The sequence below is a fragment of the Symphalangus syndactylus genome, chromosome 12 (genome assembly GCF_028878055.3).
Source record: "Symphalangus syndactylus isolate Jambi chromosome 12, NHGRI_mSymSyn1-v2.1_pri, whole genome shotgun sequence".
NCBI lineage: Eukaryota > Metazoa > Chordata > Mammalia > Primates > Hylobatidae > Symphalangus > Symphalangus syndactylus.
In genome coordinates this window covers 97,941,940-97,966,431 of record NC_072441.2, presented here as the reverse complement: position 1 = coordinate 97,966,431, position 24,492 = coordinate 97,941,940, and the positions used below count along the sequence as shown (strand labels likewise).

Sequence of the window (24,492 nt, the reverse complement as noted above, 5' to 3'; positions counted from 1 at the left end):
TTCTCCTGCCTCAGCCTCTCCAAGTAGCTGGGACTACAGGCGCCCGCCACCACGCCCGGCTAATTTTTTTTGTATTTTTAGTAGAGACGGGGTTTCACCGTGGTCTCGATCTCCTGACCTCGTGATCCACCCGCCTCGGCCTCCCAAAGTGCTGAGATTACAAGCGTGAGCCACCACGCCCGGCCTCCAAATCATAATTTCTAATCTTGTGGCTAATGTTGGTAGTCTAGACCCCAGGCAAGAAGGAGGTTGGTTTTGGGAAAGGGCTTTTATTGTTTTTGTTTTAAACTGTAAATTATAAACTAATTTCCTTCCAAAGTTAGTTCAGCCTATGCCCATGAATGAACAAGGATAGCATGGAGGTTAAGGACAAGATGGAGTTGGTTAAATTGGATCTCTTTCGCTGTCTTAGTCATAATTTTGCAAAGGCAGTTTCATTGCTACCTGAATGATTTTCCTAACTTCTCCATCAATCTCCTGGAAGCCTTTCTCCTTAATCAATTTCTTCAACCCTGCCAGACATGTGGCAGCTTCTTCATCAGCAGATGTGGCCTCTCCAGTTATTTTTATGTTTTTCAGTCCAAACCTATTCCTGAATCTGCGTAGCCATCCCTTACTTGCAGTAAATAGCTTGGTGTGCCTAATTTCAGCGGATCCCTTTCTGAAGTCTTCCTATAGGCTCAACACTTTCTGGCAAAACATACTGCGGTCAGCTGAAATACGTTTTCTGTTCATGTCTCCCACCCACAAATGTAATGCCTTTTCCGTCTTTTGCTATTGCACCTCCAACTACAAAAGTTACAGCCACAGTGCATGATAGGTGCTTAGTTAACTAGCACGAATCTTTTTCCTTCTTCACAATTTCATGGATAATTTGTTCTTATCACAGATTTTGGCAACCTCAGCATATGACTCTTTTTCTTAAGTCCAGAGCTTTCACCTTTTCATTTAAAGGAAGCACTTTACGGCTTCTCCTTGGCATATCCAAATTGTCAGCACCACAATTCCTGTGCTTTGCGGCCATTATTAAGTAAAATAAGGGTTATCTGAACATAAGCAGGTGTTATCTCTCAAGCAGGTGTTATCTCTCATTATCTCTGCTATACTATGGGTGCATCTGTTAACCAAAGCCGCTACTGAGTGGGTAATGGGTGGATACTGTACACAGCGGGGCTACCTGCGACAAAGAGATGATTCGCGTCCAGGGTGGGACAGAGTGGATGGCCCAAGATTTAATCGCGCTACTCAGAACGCAGGCCGTTTGAAACTTCACAATTGTTTATTTCTGGAGTTTTCCATTTAACATTTCTGAACCAAGGTTTGACCACAGGTAAGTGACACTGCAGAAAGCATGGAGGGGGGCAAAACTACTGCATTAATATTAAAATTTTCAAATATTACTTTTTGCTAAATGAAATGTGATTCAGAACCTTCCCTCTCAAAGATTAGGCGAGATAACCACGACCTCCGCCAGCAGCGGCTCTGCACGACTCCGCCCTCGCAGCCCAGCCAATCAAAGATACAGGTTCAGTGACGTCACTCTCCTGAAAGTCATCGCTAATTCCCGTACTCCTTTTCTCCGCCCTGCACCTCTACTATTTGTTACAAGTGACCAGCAGCCATTTTGGATTTGGGCGGAAATGAAATTAAAACTGTGCTGTTAAAAGCCTAAAAATTCAAGTCAAGACAAACTTGAGCATTCGACCCAAACGTCTAGAAAGGGGGCATCTTCGTGGACTAACTAGACCACTGGGGCAGTAAGTGAAACGGTGTCGTCGGGGCGCCCACACTTAAGATGGCACCGGCCTGAGACTCACCTGTGCGGCCGCTCTACCTCGGTTCCTGGTTAGTTGACCTCATTGGTGGCGTCGGAGGGAGGAAGGTGGGCCTTCTGTCCCGTTTCCGGACCCGTCTCTATGGTGTGGGAGAAACCCGGCCCCCAGAAGATTGCGGGTGTAGTGGCCACAGCCTTACAGGCAGGCAGGGGTGGTTGGTGTCAACAGGGGGGCCAACAGGGTACCAGAGCCAAGACCCTCGGCCTCCTCCCCCGCCGCCCTCCTGCAGGTAACAGGGAGCCCTGCGCTGCGCCCCCAGTCCTTGCAGGACTGCGCCGTGGGGGAAGGGGCCGGGCGGGGAGGAGGTGGTGGGCGCGCGCCCCGCTCGCGGGTTTGCGTTCTGGGGCCCGCGCGGGAGCGAGCCCGGCGCGGCGCCGGCGGCCTGTTGAGCTGTGCTCTCAGCTTCGGAGCAGCCTCCCATTGCTGATTGTGGGGCGCCCTGTAATCTGCGCTTCGCGGGCGACCCCCGACGGGTGAGGCGCCCGCGGCCAGAGCTCTCCAAAGCAGCCGCGGAGTCGGTCCTCGCAGGGAGGTGTGGAAGGTGAGGGGCCAGCGAAGCGAGAGCGGCGCCCTGGCCCTTCAGTGACCCCGCGGGGTCGCGGCAAGCAGGGTGAGGGTGCTCGGCTGGGCGGGTCACTGTCCCGGGGCGGCAGTGCCCGAGCCCGGGGGGATCCTGGGGGCGCGCTTGCCCTCGGGAAGGCGGCCTCATTCTTGATCCAAGACCAGTGCCCGGTCCCCCAAGGCCCAGCTGGCTCCTGTCTTGGCATAGTGCTTTCTGTTTAGAATAAAGATGAAACATTTCTCGGAAGGGCATATTCAGGAATCCATGTGAAATTCTCGGAGTCAGGTCTCGAATTTTGGGAGTCACTGTTACTGCTGTTTTTAAGGACCCATGTCCTTATAAAATGTAGTATCTTGAGCTGAAATCATAATTATTTTGGTCCATAAAGACTTAATTGTGTATTGCTTGTCAGCTAGCAATGCTGGACTGAGTTCCACAGAGGGAATATATACCTGAAACAGACGAAAGCGAAGGGCCGGAGTAATGTTACCGCTGGATACCAGAATATCGGCCAGTACAGTGCATCCTTAATACTCACAGTGCAAGCCATTATCTTTGGAACTTTCAAGCTAAGGGAGCTAGGGCCAAGGTAGTTTCGATTAATTGCTGGGAAAAGAAAATATTTGGTAGAAACATTTCCCTAGAGCACACGGGTTTCTTAGTTGAGTGTATGAGTCGCCTTTTGACCTGGACAAGGGTTTTCTTAATCTACAAGCGGTCCCGAAATTTCATGTGCTGCCCAAGTAGGCAAAAGAGTGGAGGGACATTATTAAAGGGAAGACTCTGATGCATATTCAAGTCAGAGACTGTCAACTCAGCATTTTATTATAGAGTGGAGATGCTAAGTGCTACAAAATACCTGTTAGGTGATACTAGGATATCGTTTTCTACCTTCTTGTGACTTTAATTTCAAAGCTAATGAGCAAGATTTTGTGTTTTCCCCCTCCTCAAAACAACAGGAAAGCATTTTGGAAGGCCAAGTGTTTTTCTTACATTTCAATAAATCAATTTTAGCTGAATTATTTTTAAAGCACTGGCAGGCATGGTGGCACATGTCTGTAATCTCAGCAACTAGGGAGGCTGGGGAGGGCGAGTAGCTTGAGCCCAGGAATTCCAGGTTACAGTGAGGTAGGATAGCGCCAATGCACTCCAGGCCAGCAACAACAGAAAAAGACCATATCTCTATTTAAAACAAAAAACAAACAAACAAAAAAACTTGTTCATATAACAGTATTTGTGCTTCTTTAGATACATTAGTGTGAAGAATTACTGCTTCAAAACATTCTCAAATTGCAATAATCAGCACACCTTTTTAATTTTCCCTCAATAAAGTTTGCACTGGGAACATACATATAATCCTACCACTCTCAGTATTACACTGATGGTATCAGTGGACTTCTGTCAAAAGTTAACATGCTTTCAAAACAAGAAAATGGCATCCTTTCTAGTTCTCTCAAGAAATTGAATCATCCCTTTTTAATTTTTAAGTGATTTTTTTTAAGTCTTAGACCTAAAATACAGTAAGAAAAATGAATTTTAACTACTTCCTAATGCTTTTATAACTTTGTTAATTACTTTATAATGGAATTCATATAAAATCTAAGGTTAATAGCTATTGCAAGGCCAATATTCTCACAAGGAAGTATTTTGCTATTTAGAAATAGCTAAGTAAATTAAATGTTCCTTTCTCCCGCCTCTGGTGACTGCCATTCATCTAGCCAGAGCACTGATCCTGAATCCTGGTGGCAGTCTTATCTCCCGTGAGGATTAATATTAACACTAAATAAACAGCATGATTTCCTGCCAAGAAGATATTCATTTACATACAGTCCCTTATTCTCTGCTTTTCTCTTATTGTGTGTTGATTTTGGAAAACTATGTTTTGTGGGTAAGAGAGAGAAGGTCAGACTAGCTTCAGATACTTTCAAAGTAACACTTCCATAACTCACTCTTCCAGTCTGACTGGCTTTTCAGGCAGGAGTTGGAGACCAAGTAGAGCTTTCTGCCTATGAAATGGCAATTAGTTTCAAAGAGCATAGACCCATTCAGGTTACCTGAGGAAAAGGGGGCTGGTTTTAAGGGTGTCAATGGGATGTTAGGGTATCTGGGTGGAATTGGATTTGAGGCTGGGTTTCTGGTAGTCTTGAGATGGATAGTAGTAATGTGCCCCCTAAGTATGACTAAGCTACGGTCCCAGTGTTTGCTTTCTTAAATTTTACTACCAACTGACTTCCTCTGTTTGGAAAGTTTCTGACTTCATGTGGCTTTGGTTTGCCATAGCGCCAACTCCACCTCATAGCATCCTTCTACCTTCGGCTATGCTTCTAATAGGCAAAAATTGTTCTTAGTTCAAATTCCTGGGGGAGACAATGATCTGGCCAGTTTATCTCTTCACTCAGGCCGTGAAATTGATGGCTAATTTGTGAATTGACCGCCCTTTGGCCCAGGATAGGTACCTGACAACATTAACTGTGCCCAAGAAGAGGTGGCAAGATCAAGTGCTAAGCATGATCCTCCCTACTCAGCAGGAGGTTGTGACAATCTGGCCAGCACTCCATCTCCAGAATAGAGGGATTAGCATTGTTGCTTTTACCCATGGTCCCACATAAACTTTTGATTTGTAGTCCCAGTAGAAAGGTGAATGTTACCATAGTTGCCATACTTGGCATTTCTTTTAGTACTGTTTTTTGCTTCTCTGTCATTTTTAAGAAAGATACATTGCCAGGTAGGTAGGAATTCAGTGAATTTGTTACAAAGCAGATTTAGTTCTTATTCTCAGCAACATTTTTAGATTTTGAAAAGCTTCAATTTTAGATAGCTTTGGGCTTTATACACGTGTTTCTTATGTAACGATGGTTGTGGATCGGTAGGCATTTTAAATTTTGTTCTAGGCATGTGTTTTGAGCAGCATTACATACCCAGTGTAGAAGGTGTTGTATGGAATTTCACCGAAGTGGGGAAAAATTCCAAGTAGGGGGTCAATGTGTAATGATTATTGAGTTTATATTTGTCCAAAGAATACAGATTTTAAACAAATTTTTAAAGGCCTACATAGAATTATTGGCCGTATTTGTAGCAGTTTGCTTTCTACATTGCCAGAGTTAGTAAGAACTCTACTTTCTAATTTTTATATTATGGTAAAGCCACCACTGAAAACTGACTGCCACAGACATACGTTTCAGACGTACGTTGTTTGGCCTATATAGGTTTAGAAAACATTTGATTCAACATTGAAAAATGTGGAGATTTCCACAAAACTAGTCAGGCTCTTGGTTCCTCATGATAAGTGGCATGATCTGACAGTTCTGAAACTGCAGTCCTGGTTGGAACTCTGTGATAGCCGCTGTCTTCAGAATGCAAGCCTCTCACAGTAGGTCCCATGCACTCACAGTAGGTCCCATGCACTCACAGTAGGTCCCTCTGCCAGTACTGCTGGGGCACTGCACATCACCTGTTGTCACCCTGTGAGTTTGTATCCCTGTTGTCAAGAAAGCTGTTCATATTGTAGAAGGTTTGGAAGGTGCAGGCAAGTGTGTGTATAAAATTACCTATAATCTGACCTTCCACTGGAAACCTCTGTTAATACTTCAGCATATATTTTTCAAGTCTGTGTGTATGTATACATATATTTCTTTTCAAAACAACTTTGAGGTGTAATTGATACAGAATGAATGAAAAAAGTGTACAGTTTTATGTTTTGACATTTATAATCACCCATTATCATCATCATAATCAAGATAATGAATATATCCATCCTCCCAAAAGTTCCTCATACATCATGATAATCCTTTCCTCTCCCTTGGCCCCTCTAACTGTGCGCCTTCGCTAGGCAAGCACTGAAGTATTTTGTCATAGTTGCATTTGAATTCTGTGTATGTGTGGGCTTTTTTTTTTTTTAGCATTTGAGATTATTTGAGATTCAGTTTTGCGGTTTCTCCTTTTTACTTGGGATAGCTTTGAAGGGTAGTGCGATCGTACTTTTTCTTATGTTTCTTGTCATTTGTGTTTCTTCAATGAGTTGTCTGTTTTCTTTCCCATTATTGTACTGGTGTTTTAGTGTTTTACTTGGTTTATATGAGCTCTTCATTTGTTAATATGTTTTTCATCATATTAACAATGTTTTTCAACATATTAACATTAAAACAATGATTTTCCTCATTATTATAAGTATTCTCCAATTTGTATTGTTTTCCTTTATAATTTTAAGTTATTTTCTACATACAGAAGTTTTATTGTTTTTGAATAATAAAGTTTTACAACATTTTCCTTTGTGAGTGAGGATATACAGGTGAGTTAGGAAGTATGAATTACCTTATTCTATTTTTGATTGCCTTTCCACTCTGAAAGTTTGTATGTGGTGGAGTTTGGGGAGGGACAGTAACTACATGTGACTAGTAATGTGCATTTTCTCTAGAGTTGTTAGTTGTTAATTAACAACCATTGCTGGTAACTTGCAGAGCATTTACCATTTTTACCGTCAAATGTCCTAGTTATGAGGATCGAAGAAACTAGTAGTTTGGGGTGGCTATGTCTGGATATCTCTTGTTGATGTTGCAGATAGGGATTTAATGTTTGAAATTGTTTTCTATTTTCTTTTAGATCTGCTTGGCTTTGAGGAAGAGTGGCAGTACTGCCTCACTGCATAAGGGATGGGATCAGAGAACAGTGCTTTAAAGAGCTATACACTGAAAGAACCACCATTTACCTTACCCTCTGGACTTGCTGTTTATCCTGCTGTACTGCAAGATGGCAAATTTGCTTCAGTTTTTGTGTATAAGAGAGAAAATGAAGACAAGGTTAATAAAGCTGCCAAGGTACCATAATAGGTGACGACTTAATAGTTAGTACTTTTTACTATCTTGTTTTCTTTAAAAAAAAAAATATGAAATTAGTAAAGTTCAAAGGAGGTAAGATCATAAGGACCAGTATTTTATTTATGTCCTTTCAAAACATTGCTCTTACTTCATGGGCCTATCTTCCATTTGCATGACATGGTCAGGTACCATACCTGTAGCCAAAAAACATCATAAAACTCAGTACAATGGCTTTTATCATCATATTTTATTTTTCTGGTGAGAAAGGGAGACATTTTTATATAGCTAATATAAGATATAAGGAGCGATATAAGGAGTTAATCTCGTCTAGCAAAATGCAGTTAACTATTGACAACATTCTGGAGGCCTCAGCTTCCTCCTTAGGGAAAAGATCCTTATAGTTCATGCCTTATAATTGTTGCTCCAGGCAGAGGGTGCATTAGCATGCTGTCTGACACACTCAGGAGACCCTGGCCTCTTATCAGAAAAAATGATTTTACTGTGGAATATAAGTCAATAAAATAACCCCAAGTGTCTTTTTGAATTAGGGAAAATGAAGGCATTAGTTGATGCTTCTTTGGATAGCTAGCACTTTGGAAATTTAGCCATTCAGCTATCTTCTAAAAAGGGAAATGTAGTTGTACTAGTAAATTAATTCTCCAGTGTTTATTCTGGTAGGCATGCTATTTTCAGGTTGAACTTGATATCTTGATTTTGTTAGAATTATAATCTCTATTACCTTGAGTCCCTTAGTAATATCAACAGGTATGGAACATTGATATCTATTTCATAGGACTCTAAATTGTTTTTACTTTTTAAAATGATTATAAAGGATTATATTAGTAATGGAATTTTGGTCTTCACAACAGTTATTTATTTGATGTTGTATTTTTGATCAAGCATGAAATTGTTATAAGATGGTCCCTAAAGAAAAAGATATGTAACAGTTCTCTCGAGATGCATTTCCTAGTAATGTGTTGTGGTAAAAAGTATAGCTGGCTGTTTTCTTGCTAGGTAATTTTGCTTTTTGGTAGAACCACATTTTTGACTCTTTTTTTACATCATCTAGGTATTGTTAAGAATTTTTTATTGTGATTTTACAAAAGACAAAATGCCTTACTTCACTTTCTTGTTACGTTATTTCCATCTAATATATATTTCATCTCCTGTTATTTTCATCTAATAAGATTGTGCATTTTTTTTTAATAAACTATTATTAGCAAGGTACTAGAGACTTATCTTTCTTAGTATTTTTTTCTTTATATGATTTTTTAAAAACCGTGTTACCCATTGTGGTACACATACCAAGAAAACTGAATAACCTAGATCGAGTTTTTAAAGGAAGAAAACACCAAGACCACTCTCCATTTTTGAGGATTTCTGTGCTGGAGGAATTGCAAAGCTTGAGAGGGAAGACTTATTCCCCCTTAATATTCATAGATATCCTTTTAAGCTGTGTTTGAGTCTTTGCACATAGTTCATCTTTGTCTCTTGTTAAGCCATTCTGTGGCTTTGAAAACCTCATATATGAATTTGGGAAATTTGAAATTGCAACAAAGTGATAACTTTAGATTCTCAGAATGTTTCTCATAATCTTAAAAAACTAGGTCATAGTACTTGAGAAATGTATGGCATTCGATGTGCTAGATTTTAGGAATTTGATGTCCTAGGTATCTGAAATACTAAAACAATATATTTAGCTTGCCTCACTTTCTCTAGAGTTCGGGTTGTTGGTCACACCTTTGGTAGTTTTAACAACTATTTCAAGCAGATATATAGTGTTTTCTGTGGCAGATGTTATTGGATAACAATATACACTTTCTTCACTGTTACAAGTAAAAAACAACAATCATAGTACACCAAGATGAAATGCAGGTATAAGCTCTGGCTACACAATAATATGAGAAATACTTAGTTCTATCTGACCATCTCATTTTATATTGAATTCATCAGCTACAATTAACAGTATAATTTGCTAACTGATGATGATGACTCATATGTAGGCCTATAAACAATGATAAATTCTAAGCCCGAATTTGGTTGCTATAGTTTGCTGTAATCTAACTGTTTAGTTAGGGCTTTGTGGTAAGCTTATAAAAGCTTATAAAAATGATTCTTGAGTGTCTTTATGCCAGGAATCACACTGGACTCTAAGAGTGGTATATAGATGCTATATAAGTGCTCTATTTAGTATTGTTGGAGTCATTATGCTCTTCTCCATAATGAATTTGGGCTGTTGTGGAAGGGTTAGTCAGCATATTTAAGAATGCACATTGTGTGGGCATAACAAGAAATGGAAGAGATGATGGCTATGCCCAAAAGAGCTTGCATTCTAGTTGGAGAAAGCTGTTCTCCTCTCTCATACTGACTTTTTTTTTTTTTTTGAGATGGGGTCTCGCTCTGTTTCCCAGGCTAGAGTGCAGTGGTTCAATCTTGGCTCACTGCAACCTCTGCCTCCCGGGTTCAAGTGATTCTCCTGCCTCAGCATCCCAGGTAGCTGGGATTACAGGCACACACCGACACACCCAGCTAATTTTTGTATTTTTAGTAGAGGTGGGGTTTCACCATGTTGGCCAGGATAATCTTGATCTCTCGACCTCGTGATCCGGCTTCCTCAGCCTCTCGAAATGCTGGGATTACAGGCGTGAACCACCGCACCTGGCCCATGGTTGACTTTTTAAGAAATTATTTTTTGCCCTTCATAATCAGAATCTAGTGCTCTTACGTGGCTCCTGGGCACTATCCACTCAGAAGAACTTCAGAAGTATCCCCCATGCCTCAGGTATGATGGACCCACCAGATGGATGGCCAGCTACTTGCTCCCCACCACACCTTTCAGACTTCACGCTCTCCTTTTTCCTTGAATGTTAATAACCATGCAACCTGCCATTCTAAACTAATTATCTGCCGAAATCTCTAGTCTGAGCTCCAGATCTATATTTTCACTTACTTGTTGAACATTTCCACCTAAAAGTTTTATCAGTACCTCAAATGCAAGCTCTACAGAATGGAATTTTTATTCCTTTCTCTTTCTGCATTTTATTGTTAGTTTATGATCTAACCTTCAGATAGTGGACATTTACAAAAAAAAAAAAGTGTCTGCATTTTGTCTTAGATTTACATCTTCAGAGAAAAAGGAATAATATTTATCCCTGAAGATCTTTGTTCTCTGCGCATCTTGGTTATTTTGTTTACTTAACATATTTAACAGCATGAAACTATGGCTTTGTCCCATCTAAAAGCCTGCAGGTGGATTTGGGCCATAATGCTGAGTCAGTTAACTTTGCATAGTTCTCAAAGTGAAACAGCGAATCAGAGGCAGAACAGCAATAAAAAGTTAAGCCTCTGAGGCTTGAATGAATTCTCTGGATAGCTGAATCATAACTGATTCCTGATAAATGGGAATCATTTATATTTAGGGATAGAATCTCATACTTAAGATCCCTGATTGGGTGTAGAAAAATATCATCATTGATAAATTATATAATACTATTCATATTTAACAATAAAGGTCCTTACCCAGAACCCTCTTTCAGAGACCATCACCTAGGACAGTAAATGGGATGTAATAAGTATTCAATAACTTTGAGGAAAGTGCGTTCAAGACACTCTCATTCAAAAATAGTCATCTTTCTCTACTAGGGCAAGAGCCATTTATTTGCTCAACTGATGTTCATTGAAAAATATCCTAGTTACCGTTAGCAAGTATGTCTTGTTGCTGTTCTTTAGAGCAGCAGAGGCTTGAATCAAAAAATGTCCTATTTGATTCTGAACTGCTAGCCTTTCCTGTGAGTCTATATGCATAATTTATGCTTAATATTGAATGTACCAAAGGAGAGTGACAAATAAGGTTCTTGCTAAGTTAAGTGCCTTGTTCAGAAACATGCAATGAGTCATTTCTTCCTCTCCTTCTTTATTAAACAAACAAGTACTCACTTTGGATCAAGAAAATTTCTAGGCATTGTAGAGTAAAACAATAAGCAGAAGAGAACATGAAAGATTTGGTTTGAAAATTATTTGAAATTTATTTGAAAATTACTTGAAATGATTCTTAAATGAAAATATGAGGGAGGCTACATAATTTTATGCAGAAACCGTAGCTCTAAACACACTTGTAGGCCAGGCATGGTGGCTCATGCCTGTAAGCCAAGCACTTTAGGAGGCTGAGGTAGGTGGATCACCTGAGGTCAGGAGTTTGAGACCAGCCTGGCCAACATGGTGAAACCCCATCTCTACTAAAAACACAAAAATTAGCCAGGCATGGTGGTGGGCGCCTGTAATCCCAGCTATTCGAGAGGCTGAGGCAGATGAATCATTTGAACCCTAGAGGCGAAGGTTGCAGTGAGCTGAGAACACACCATTGCACTCCAGCCTGGGTAACAAGAGCGAAACTCCATCTCAAAAACAAAACAAAACGAAACAAAAAAAACACTTGTAAAAAATTATTCCCAGTTAACTGCACTCATTTAACCAACCTGCTAACACAATTTTTGGTTTATCTGAATCTTTGCTGCATTTATTAGTTTGTAATTGCTTGTTAAAGAAATTTTTTCTTCAATATTTTCTTAATTTTTTTTATTAAATTAACTTGAGGGTAACAACTTTCTTCCTAAGAATAAATAAATAAACCTTATTGGAGCTATTCCCAGAGTTGGCAAAATTTGAGATTATTATAAGAAAATAAAAGAAATTAGAGGCTGGGCGCGGTGGCTCACACCTGTAATCCCAGCACTTTGGGAAGCGGAGGTGGGTGGATCACAAGGTCAGGAGTTTAAGACCAGCCTGGCCAACATAGTGAAACCCCATCTCTACTAAAAATACAAGAACAATTAGCTGGATGTGGTAGCGGGTGCCTGTAGTCCCAGCTACTTGGGAGGCTGAGGCAGGAGAATCAGTTGAACCTGGGAGGCAGAGGTTGCAGTGAGCCAAGATTGTGCCACTGCAATGTAGCTTGGGTGACATAGCGAGACTCTCTCAAAAAAAAAAAATGTAATTGGAGAAACCAACCCACTGAGAAGATTTTCCTATGACCCTGCCTGGAAGTAGTTTAACAGAGAAGTTTGAGGCATCTGATACAAAAATTGTACCAATGCAGGGTATGGATTCTTATGCTAGCCCATAGTCTTCCAAGAAGGTGTTTGGAACATTCAGTACTCATTGCTTATTTATGAAAATGGCACCTGATAATATATTGAGGCTTATCTTCCAAATGAAATATTTCATCACTCTCCTCCCAATCTGATTGCTTTACAGGGCTTCCTCAGTGATTGTATAGGGTAGACCCCCTAGAGCTTTAATATCATGAAATTTCTTTCAGAAATTCATGGTTTGTAAGGAAAACCACCATTCCAGCAGTTTCTTTTTGCTGTAAATAAATGATAAAATTATTCAGTGTTGGGGGAATTTTGGACTGTGGATCTCCTGTTACTCATGTTAAAACTTTCAAAATACGCTGCATGGGTGGGGATTGGAAAGTCAGGATCTGATAGAGCTGTTACAGGACTATCTAGAGAAGATACTCCGCAGATTTAACCTCCCTTGTTCAGACACAAAATTGTTTTATACTTGTCATTTCATCTGTGTCTACTGTCTGCTTAGAAAGTAGGACAAAAAAACAGGTCAGGAAGCGGGAATATTCCATTGTAGGGGTTTCTAAAAGTTGGGGTATCCATACCCAGTGAGTTGTGATAAAAGTTTAAAAGATGTTTAAATGTTTTATTTATTTAGACAGGGTCTTGCTCTGTTACCAAGGCTGGAGTGCCGTGATGTGATCATGGCTCGTTATAGCCTCAACCTCCCCAGCTCAAGCGATCGTCCGACCTCAGTCTCCTCAGTAGCTGGGACCACAGGTGGGTGCCACTGTGCCCAGCTAATTTTTGTAGTTTTTTGTAGAGATGGGGTTTCGCCATGTTGCCCAAGCCGGTCTTGAACCCCTGGGCCCAAGTGATCCACCCATCTCAGCCTCCCAAAGTGCTAGGATTACAGGGGAAAGCCACCGCACCCAGCATAAACATTTTCAAGGGGAGTAAATAATAAATAAAAAGGTAAAATGTAAGAAAACAGAATAAACAAAATTAAAATATTTTGTAAATGTGTTTTACATTTATTGATGATCTGTGGCAGAGGTGAGCAAACTTACACCCAGATTAGCTAAAAATGGTTTTTACAGGTTTTTTTTTTTTTTTTTTTTTTTTGAGATGGAATCTTGCTCTCTCGCCCAGGCTGGAGTGCAGTGGTGCGATCTCTCTCACTGCAAGCTCCGCCTCCCGGGTTGACGCCATTCTCCTGCTTCAGCCTCCAAGTAGCTGGGACCACAGGCACCCGCCACCACGCTTGGCTAATTTTTTTTGTATTTTTAATAGAGACGGGGTTTCACCGTGTTAGCCAGGCTGGTCTCGATCCTCTGACCTTGTGATCCGCCTGCCTCGGCCTCCCAAAGTGCTGGGATTACAGGCATGAGCCACTGCGCCTGGCCGGTTTTTACATTTTTAAAGTGCTGTTTAAAAAAAAAAAGAGAAGAGGCCACAGATACCCTACGACCTTTAAAGCCAAGATATTTATTATCTGGCCCTTACAGAAACTGTTTGCCAACCTCTGGTCTATGATGTGCCTGCATCAGGGTAAGCGTAAGATACTAATCCATTCAAAATTGTTTGATGGCCCAGCATGTAGTCTTATTTTTGTGATTATTTCATGTTCACTTGAAAAGAATATGTGTTCTGCAGTTCAGTGTAGTGTTAGTGTTATTAGATCAACATAGTTGACATTATTCATGTTCTCTTTGTTTTTCTTGTTATTATTTTGTGGGAAGAGGCTAGTTTTATTGAGAGAAGGGCGTTTAAGTCTCCAGCTGTGATTGTAGAATTGTCCATTTTTCGCTTTAATTTTGCCAATTTTTGCTTTATGTGTATTTTCAGACTCTATTATACAAATACACATACATAATTATGTCTTTTTAATAAATTATTTTTCTTTGAGAAATACCCATTTTTATCTCTGGCTGTACCCTTTGTCTTGAAGTGTATTTTGTCTGATAGGAATATAGCCACTCCGGCTTTCTTAATGCTTACTATTTTTGTGGTGTATCCTTCTTTATCCATTTACTTTCAATCCATCTGTGTCCTTATTTTTAAAGTCTCTTTAATAGGCAACATATAGATGGGTATTGCTAATTTAATCTACTCTTATTTCCAGTGTTTAGATCATTAACATTTAATGTAATTATTAATGTAGTTGGGTTTTATTGTTTGCTTTCTATTTGTCCCCTTACGCTCTTTTTTCTTCTGTTCCCCCTTCTTTTGGATTAATTGAATATTTTTTAGTGTTCCATTTTAATATATCTTGATTTTTTTGGCTATATTTCTTTATATATTTTTTAATGGCTGCACTAGGGATTTTAGTATATGTTAACTAGTCTTTAATAGTCTACTTGTTTTGCAAACTATCCACCTGACAAGGGATTAATAACCATAATATAAAAGGAGCTCAAACAACTCAATAACAAAAAACACAAAATAATCCAGTTTTAAAAGGGGCAAAAGATCTGAATAGACATTTCTCAAAAGGCACACAAATGGACAACAGGTATATAAAATAGTAGCAGTAATCATTAGAGAACTGCACAACAAAACCACGATAAGATACCCTCTTGGCCAGGTGTGGTGGCTCACGCCTGTAATCCCAGCACTTTGGAAGGCTGAGGACGGCGGATCACATGGTCAGGAGTTTGAGACCAGCCTGGCCAACATGGTGAGACCCCATCTCTACTAAAAAAATACAAAAATTAGCCTGGCATGGTGGTGTGCACCTGTAATCCCAGCTACTCGGGAGGCTGAGGCAAGAGAATTGCTTGAACCCAGGAGATGGAGGTTGCAGTGAGTGGAGATCATGCCACTGCACTCCAGCCTGGGTGACAGAGCAAGACTCTGTCAAAAAAAAAAAAAAAAGATATCCTCTCATCCCAGTTGAAATGGTTTTTATCAAAAAGATAGGCAGTAATGGATGCTGGTGATGATGTGGAGAAAGGGGAACCCTCATATACTGTTGATGAGAATGTAAATTAGTATAGCCACTACAGAATACTGTCTGGAGGTTCCTCAAAAAACTAAAAGCAGAACCACGCAGTGATTCAGCAATTCTACTGGGTGTGTATCCAAAATAAAGGGAATCAATATAAAAAAGAGATATTTGCACTCTTATATTTATTGCAGTATTATTCACAATAGCCAAAATGTGAAATCAACGTAAGTGTCCATCAGTGGATGAATGGATAAGGAAAATGTGGTGTATATATACGATGGAATGATATTTAGCCATAAAAAGAATGAAATCCCATCATTTGCAATAACATGTTAGGACCTAGAGGACATTATGTTAAGTCAGGTGTCCGCAACCCCTAGGCTGCAGACTGGTACTGGTTCGTGGCCTCTAGGAACAGGATTGCACAGCAGGAGGCTGTGGGCAGTGGACACGCGAGCATTACCATCTGAGTTCTGTCTCCTGTCAGATCAGCAGCAGTATTAGATTCTCATAGGAGCAGGAACCCTATTGTGAACTGTGTATGCAAGGGATCTAGGTTGTGCACTTCTTATAACAATCTAACTAATGCCTGATGATTTGAGGTAGAACAGTCTCATCCCGAAATAATCCCCCCACCCCTGGTCCATGAAAAAAATTATGTTCATGAAACTGGTCCCTGGTGTCAAAAAGGTTGGGGACCGCTGTGTTAAGTGATGTAAATGAGGCACAGAAAGACACACACTGCAAGATCTCACTCATGTGGAATGTAAAAAAGTTGATCTCATACGAGTTGAGAGTAGACTGGTGGTTACCAGAGGCCAGGGAGGGTAGGGGATTGTAGGGGATGAAGAGAGGTTGATTAATGGGTACAAATACACAGTTAGAAGATACAAGATAGAAGATCTAGTGTTTGATAGGTCAGTAGGATGACTAGTTTACAGTAATCGATTGTATATTTTTACATAACTAGAAGAGAATAATTCTAATGTTTCTAGCATAAAGAAAAGACAAATGTTTAAGGTAATGGATATCCCAATTACACTGATTTGATCTTTACAAATTGTATGAAAGTATTAAAATCACAGGTACTCCCCCAAAATATGCAGATTATCAATTTTTTTAATTTAAGAAAATTAAAAATAAATAGGGCAAAAAATAGTCTACTGTGGTTAATATTGTATCATGTCACATAAAACACAGAAGCCTTGTAATGTAGGTATCTTCAGCCTCCCATCCCTACCGTTCTTTGTTACACACATATTAATTGTACATTCATTCACACACATTGAAAACCTCACCAGGAAGTATTACAATATCTGCTCTAAATAGTGGTTAAATAACTGAAGAGGTAAAAACATGGCCTTCACCTGGGCACGGTGGCTCACGCCTGTAATCCCGACACTTTGGGAGGCTGAGGCAGGCAGATGGCCCGAGGTCAGGAATTCGAGACCAGCCTGGCCAAGATGGTGAAACCCTGTCTCTACTAAAAGTACAAAAATTACCTGGGCATGGTGATGCAAGCCTGTAGTCCCAGCTACTCGGGAGGCTGAGGCAGGAGAATCGCTAGAACCCAGGAGGCGGAGGTTGCAGTCAGCTGAGATTGCGCCACTGCATTCCAATCTAGGCGATAGAGTGAGACCCCGTCTCAAAAAAAAAAAAAAAAAGTGGCCTTCATATTTATTGTAATATTTACTGTTTCTGATGCTGTTCCTTCATTCCTGAAGATCTGAGTTTCCCTTTGGTATCATTTTTTCTTCCATTTGAAGAACTTCCATGAGCATTTTTTATATAGCAGGTCTTCTGGCAAGAAATACTGTTTTTTTTTTTTTTGTCACCAAAAGTGCTTTTATTTTGCCTTTTTCTCTGAAGGTTACTTTTGCTTAGATACAGTATTCCAAGCTGATAGTTTTTTCTTTCAGCATTTTAAACATGTTTCATTGTTTCTTGCCCTCCACCTTTCCTGATGAGAAATCTGCAGTTGTTTAAATCATCATTCTCCTCCATGTAATGTGTTTCCTTTAGCTGCTTCTAAGATTTTTTTATCTTTGATATTTAGCAGTTTGATGGTATTATGTTTAAGTGTGCTTTTTAAAAAATTTATCTTGTTTTATATTCACTGAAATTCTGAAGTCTATAAACTTAAGTATTTAGCCAAATTTAAATTTTCATCCATTGTATTTTTTATGCCCCAATTTTTTTCTTTTCTCTTTTTGGGACTTAAGCTATATTTATTTGACCTTTTGTTATTGTCACAGGTGTCTGAGGCTCTGGTCTCTTTTTTTTCTTTCTTAATTTTTCTTTTTGAGACGGGGGTTTCACTGTGTTGCCCAGCTGGTCTTGAACTCCTGGGCTGAAGTGATCCTCCTGCATTGGCCTCCCAAAGTGCTTGGATTACAGGTGTGAGCCACCAAACCTGGCCCTTCTGATCATTTTTTAAAAATACTTTTTATTCTTCAGATTGGTTAATATTTTCAAGTTTACTGACTCTTTATTCTGTCATGTTCATTCTGTTAATGAGTCCATACATTAATTTTTGATTTTCAATCTTTTATTTTTCTTTTGGAAATTTATATTTTTCTATTTATTTTGTAACTTTTCCTTTATCTCTAGGAGGATGATTATAATAGCTGTTTTAAATTCTTTCTGGTAATTCTAATATCTGAGGCCCCTTGGAGTGGTGTTTGTTGGTTGTCTTTTCCATTGAGAATGTGTTACATTTTTGTGGTTCTTTGTATGTTGAGTAGTTTGGGGTTGCATCCTGGACATTTTGAATGCGATGTCACATAACTGCTCTGTTATAATCTTTTGGAAAATGCTGATGTTTTTTATTTAGCAGGCAGCTAATTTAGGTTCAGCCCTCATGTTTTTGAACTACTTCCTCTTACTCTTCCTGTGAATAGTATTTGCAATCTGTCTGTTTCTCAAAACTTTGTTCTGTTGGTTTGGGTCTATCCTGTGGATGCTTGCTTCTGAGAATTTGTGGGTATATGAAAAATCAGGGCATCTCTCCAGCTCTCTCCTCTCTGGGATACCCTCCTCATACTCACCTTCCTTGGTTCTTTTCTATCATTCTTTCAGCCAGAAAGATGGTAAAGTTTTTACTGGACTTTTAGCACCTTTGTTACACTGCCTGGCAACTGGGGCCTGCCTTCATGCATATCTGTGAGAAGGGGAAAATTTCCCCAAACCAAGAAACTTACCCCCATGGGTGTCGCTTCTTCAGGTTTGACTCCCCTCCATAATCTGTTTGCATTTGATTACTTGTCAGGATTTCAGTTGTTTCTGGCACTTCGTTCGGTTTATAGCAGTAATCGTTGAGAGATCTGGGCTCTTATGAGGCTTACACTACCATAATGGAACTGGAAATTTCTGTAGAGTCATTTAAATGTTAGTAAATTGAATGATGTCAGAACAAGTCATAGATCTTTGCCTTATGTGAAATTTAGTGGGTAGGGAGGAAGGTAGGGAGCTCAAAAGAGCCTTAACTGCAAGTATACATTTTCTGATTTCCCACATAATGTATATGAAACTATAATCTGGTTTGGAGTCATTAACTTCAACTCTTTGGTTTGTATTTTTAAAGCATTTGAAGACACTTCGTCACCCTTGTTTGCTAAGATTTTTATCTTGTACTGTGGAAGCGGATGGCATTCATCTTGTCACTGAGCGAGTACAGCCCCTGGAAGTGGCTTTGGAAACATTGTCTTCTGCAGAGGTCTGTGCTGGGATCTATGACATATTGCTGGCTCTTATTTTCCTTCATGACAGAGTAAGTAACCTGTATAGTCTGCATCACAGACTTTGATGTAGATGGGGGTGGGGGGGTGATGTGTGTGGTAATACTTACAAATTATGGTGTGTATAGAAATTGTAAGTTAAGTGTTATTATTAGAAAACTTCCTGAGGAAAAATAGCATGTTGGAAGGCACAAGAGGTGCTATAGATAGAGGTTTTATAGAATGGACAACTAGTTCTGTGTCCCTGGACAGTTACTTATAGAATTTTATTTTAGTTCACTGTAGTCTGTCTCTAGTTTTGAATAATTCTTTGCCTAAAAATAGCTACAGCTGGCATGAGTTACTAAAACAAAGAAAAGGTGTAATGTCAGTGCTGCCATAGACTAAAGTTCCTATTTGTTTTCAGGAGTTGTGTCCCATTTTAGATTTTGAAGAAAGAAATGACCATTTCTTAGGAAGAGGCAGAATATATACATATCCTTTCCTTTCCCATTTGAGTAGTTGGGGCCAATTGAGAGACAGCCTCTTAACATTCTGTGGTGTAACCAGTGTGCTTGGCTCTCTGATGATATTTGCTATTACTAGAAGATGGTTCCTAGGTTTACTTCTGGTCTGTTTCTTGACAGTATTACTGTTTTCTTAATGGTATTTGCATTCTGAAGCATTAAGGTCTTTGGCAGTCCACCAAGATTAAAAAATACTAGTCACGGGTTAGAAACACTTGGACTTGACTCATCTTTATGTTTTTAAATTTTTTCGATTAATTGGAGACAGATTCTCCAAATAGCATGTTGGATTTATAGTCTCTTAAAAGTGTATTTATAAGGTCACATGAGAACTAGAATTATTAGTGGTTCAGTGGGGAGAAATGTCTTCTTTGTTGACAAAAGTGCATACACATGGTTAAAAAGTTTGTACAGTATGTGGGTGAGGTGTCCCTCTCCCATCCTTGAATCCAGTGCCCTAATTCCTCCTTCAGAGGCAATGGTGGTAACTCGTGTATTATTCCAGAGATGTTCTTTGTGCATATAAAACAAATATCTAGTGTGTATACTTCTTCTCTTTCATTTTTTTCTCAAATGGAGATATACTATACACACTATTCTAAACCTTCCTTTAAAAAATATTTATCTTTTGGAGTATTCTCTATAAAAATATTCACATATTTGATGTATTGGGTAGAATATTTAAAGTGCTCTTTTGGCCAGGCGCAGTGGCTTACACCTGTAATCCCAGCACTTTGGGAGGCCGAGGCAGGAGGATCGCTTGAGCCCAGGAGTTTGAGACCAGCCTGGGCAACATGGCAAGACCCTATCTCTACAAAAACATTTTAAAAAATGAGCCAGGCATGGTGGCACATGCCTGTAGTACCCCTACTCAGGAGACTGAGGTGGGAGGATTGCTTGAGCCCAGGAGGTCAAGGCTGCAGTGAGCTGTGATCACACCACTGTACTCCAGCTTGGGCAACAGAGACCCTGTAATAAATACATACATTACATACATACATAATAACTTTAAACATACTTTTTTGTCTACTGAAATGATTTTTGGTTTGGGGAAAAAAACTTAAATACCTGAATCCTGTTCTTATTTTCTCCCTTTCTTTTACTTATTTGACTGTACTATTTTTACAGTTTTTAAAATGGGCTCTTTTGTTGTCTGTGGGATATTTTTTTTTTTTTTTTTTGAGACGAGGTCTCTCTCTGTCGCCCAGGCTGGAGTGCAGTGGTGCAATCTCAGCTCACTGCAAGCTCCACCTCCCGGGTTCACGCCATTCTCCTGTCTCAGCCTCCCGAGTAGCTGGGACTACAGGCGCCCGCCACCATGCCTGGCTAATATTTTGTATTTTTCATAGAGACGGGGTTTCACCGTGTTAGCCAGGATGGTCTCAATCTCTTGACCTCATGATCCGCCCACCTCAAACTCCCAAAGTGCTGGGATTACAGGCGTGAGCCACCGTGCCCGGCTGGTCTGTGGGATATTTCTGGTGGTCCTTATCATTCCATTTTCCTCTTCTTCAGGCAGAATTTTTTTAATGCCTACTAACAAGATTTCAGGTGAAGTGGATCTGGGTTCGTGATAGAATGTAGGTGAGAAAGAATCTAGAGAAGAAAATTAATAAAATAACCTATGTGAGCAAAGATATATTTTATCTTTAAAAAGGCATTGGAAGCAAATAATATAGGCTATGCAGACTTGTAAATATATGTTTAAGAACATGTATATCCCCTAACTCCCATAGAAATGGGGAGATGACTGTGTGCACTGGCTTTAATGTGTTTATTAACCTGCCACATGAGGCAGGGGGAGATAACAGAAGCCCTTCCATTCCATTTTTCTTTTTATTTAACTTCATTCAGTTTGTTGTTTCTTAAAGTCATAGTTCCATTTATTATGCCACAAGTGGGAAGGCTTGTCATAATTTTTTTGGTGATTAGTATTTAGTTTTTTAAAATAAAGATTGTGAGAGATGGAGAAAAACATTTTTTGAAATAAATTTCTATTTCAGATCCTGGAGTGGCACTCTTCCTTCTGTTCTTTTTTTTTTCCAGGGACACCTAACACACAATAATGTCTGTTTATCATCTGTGTTTGTGAGTGAAGATGGGCACTGGAAGCTAGGAGGAATGGAAACTGTTTGTAAAGTTTCTCAGGCCACACCAGAGGTAAGCCAGGGGACAGCCCCCCTTCCTTACTTGGTTTTTAATAGTGTCTTGGTATGTGGTTCTTGCCTAGGCACTTTCCTTCAGTGTTAGCTTGGTCTTAGATTTGGAGACTTGAATTTTTTATCAGTGCCCTCATTTATAGAATTATAGCATTTTGTTCCTCAGAGGCAGTGGGGGTCATGTATCCTTTCTCCTTATTTTATAAATGGGGAAACCTGTGACTGAGAGAGGTAAAATGTTTCGTTCAGATATTTGAGTTAAATGTCCCTCCTCTTTGCCCCATAGTACCTTGTACTTACTTGGATCATACCACTTGATAGTGAAATAACCTTTATGTATCTGTCTTGTATTCCAGTGGTTGGGCTCTTAAAGGTGTGAGTCTCTTATCTTTACACCTCTACCTAGAATAGTGCCTGGCACATACTAGGTATTCAGAAAATGTTCTTTGAACAATTGTCCAAGTTGCCCAGTTTCATACATGGTATCGTAGTAGTTGGATTTAGGACCTGTGCACCTTAACTCCTAGTGGGCTGTGTTGTTGCTGATGTAGTATTCCTTATACTTTTGTCTGCGAGTTCTGCATGTTTCCCTCCTAGGTTGATGAACCTTTCTGTTTTGTTTTGTGTGTTCTTTTCACATTTTGCATGTTGCCGCTGCATTCACTCTTTCTTAAAGAAAAAATAAAAACCATTTCCATCTTAATATCCCTACAGAAATGGTGGCTCACTGTTGACTTACTGTTTCAGCCTAATTTCCCCTATTCTTTTTTGTTTTGTTTTTTTTGAGACAGAGTCTCGCTCTGTCGCCCAGGCTGGAGTGCAGTGGCGCAATCTCGGCTCACTGCAAGCTCCGCCTCCCGGGTTCACGCCATTCTTCTGCCTCAGCCTCTCCAAGTAGCTGGGACTACAGGCGCCCGCCACCACGCCTGGCTAATTTTTTGTATTTTTTAGTAGAGACGGGGTTTCACCGTGGTCTCGATCTCCTGACTTCGTGATCCGCCCGCCTCGGCCTTCCAAAGTGCTGGGATTACAAGCATGAGCCACCTCGTCCAGCCTCCCCTATTCTTTTTTGTGCTGCTTCCACACTTAACTTGGGCCACGTCTAACGTGCACCTTCGTGGGTTCTTGCTCAGTTCAAATGTTCTACCACAAAGACATCTCTCTGGTGATTCTGCCCATATTGATCTCTTTCTTTCCTGAATTTACCTTGTGTATACTTTGTATATAGCATGTAATCCTTTCTGTGCTATTTATTCCCAATTCTTTGCCATGGGATGTAAGGCCCTTCACAGTCTTTCTGCAGCCTACCTTCAGCCTCATTTACCATTTAGGTTTTTTTTGGGGAGTGCTGGGAAACGGAATTTCCCTCTGTCACCCAGGCTGGAGTGCAGTGGTGCAATCTCGGCTTACTGCAACCTCTGCCTCCCTGGCCCAAGTGATCTTCCCACCTCAGCCTCCTGAGTAGCTGGGACCACAGGTGCACACCACCACGCCTGGTTAATTTTTTATATTTTTGGTAGAGATGGGGTTTTGCTATGTTGCCAAGGCTGGTCTCAAATTCCTGACCTCAGGTTATGTGCCCACCTTAGCCTCCCAAAGTGCTGGGATTACAGATATGAGCCACCGAGCCTGGCCTCACTCAAGAGTTCTTGAGCTATAGTCTGGTTACATCTTGTTCCATGCAGTTCAGCTGTGTTCCCACATATGCCTTCTTCCTTCACATTCTTCTTCTTTGTAGGCCATTCTGTTGCTGGAATGCATTTCTTCCCCTTGGCTTCTGGAAAATGTAAACTCATCTGAGAGATGGCTTTAGTTTCCTTTCTGTGACTCCTTCCCCTAGGCATTCCCCTGCCCCACAAAATTAGTCACCCCAGTGCTTCCAGGGCACTTAGCATGTTTATGGAGATTCTTAGTTTACATTCTAGGTTATGAGCACCTGGTTGGGGGCAGAAACTTTATTGCATTCATCTTGTATTCCTAGTGCCCTAAACGATGTTCGGGACATATAGGCTCTTCAAAAATAGTCTTCGAAACTAGCGAATTAACATGCTTATTCTGTGGATGTTGGTTTTGTCTCCATAACTAAGGTTCTCAACTTTCTAATCTTGTGTGGTAGCAAGACTTAAGATTCATTTGATTTAGTGAGATTAATGACAGATTTGTTCTGTGCTGGAAAAGCCTTCTTATTGTTAATATCTAAGCAGGAAGAGAAAGAAGTGTTCTAATTTCCATATAAGGAAATCAGATGCACAGATGCCTCTGAACAGCAGAGCGTGTCTGTTAAACCAGATGAAGGGGAGAGGAAAAGGAACTACCATTTATTACTATGCCTTGTGCTGTGCCAGGTAATTTATTTGCATTTTTAAAATTAGAAGCATTTTAAATTTGTGCATCTAATGTGCGGCATTGATTTGAAGGTTTAATTGCTGCTGTTTGAATTGCTCATTGCATATGTAACTTGATGTAAGAGATTAGTTCACCAAACATATCTGAATCATTTTCTTTATTTCTCTGTCTAGTTTCTGAGGAGTATTCAGTCAATAAGAGACCCAGCATCTATCCCTCCTGAAGAGATGGTAAGATGATATACTTCACATATAATGAAGGTGCCTTTGTGTAACTATGAAATTTTAAAAAACTTTCCTCTGCTTATTCCTTTCTTTACTGAGTTATAGATGCCTCATAATTCCTCTGGCCTTAAAGCTTTCTAAGATTAATCTTAACACCACAGCCAGGGAGCCAACTTAAATTTTTTTGTCATATAAACACCTATGATATTGTTTAGAGGTAGAGATACCTCAGTGTGAACAGACAATTATACCCATTTCATGATAAGTAGTTGTATTAGTCTGTTTTCATG

The 24,492-nt window shown here is 40.0% G+C and overlaps 1 protein-coding gene across 11 annotated transcripts in view; it reads left to right on the top strand.

The window, feature by feature from the left end:
- Positions 1 to 1,449: 1,449 nt before the first annotated feature.
- The window catches only part of SCYL3 (SCY1 like pseudokinase 3), a 43,393-nt gene continuing 20,350 nt past the window's right edge, over positions 1,450 to 24,492 (top strand). For 3 of the 11 annotated variants that reach the window (XM_063627220.1, XM_063627217.1, XM_063627214.1), the window contains exons 1-5: positions 2,171 to 2,376; positions 6,997 to 7,211; positions 18,814 to 18,999; positions 21,520 to 21,633; positions 24,152 to 24,208. In XM_063627220.1, coding sequence (XP_063483290.1) covers positions 7,047 to 7,211; positions 18,814 to 18,999; positions 21,520 to 21,633; positions 24,152 to 24,208 — 522 coding nt within the window. In that variant the 5' untranslated portion in view covers positions 2,171 to 2,376; positions 6,997 to 7,046. The other 8 variants (XM_063627218.1, XM_063627215.1, XM_063627216.1 and 5 more) reach the window with 6 other exon arrangements.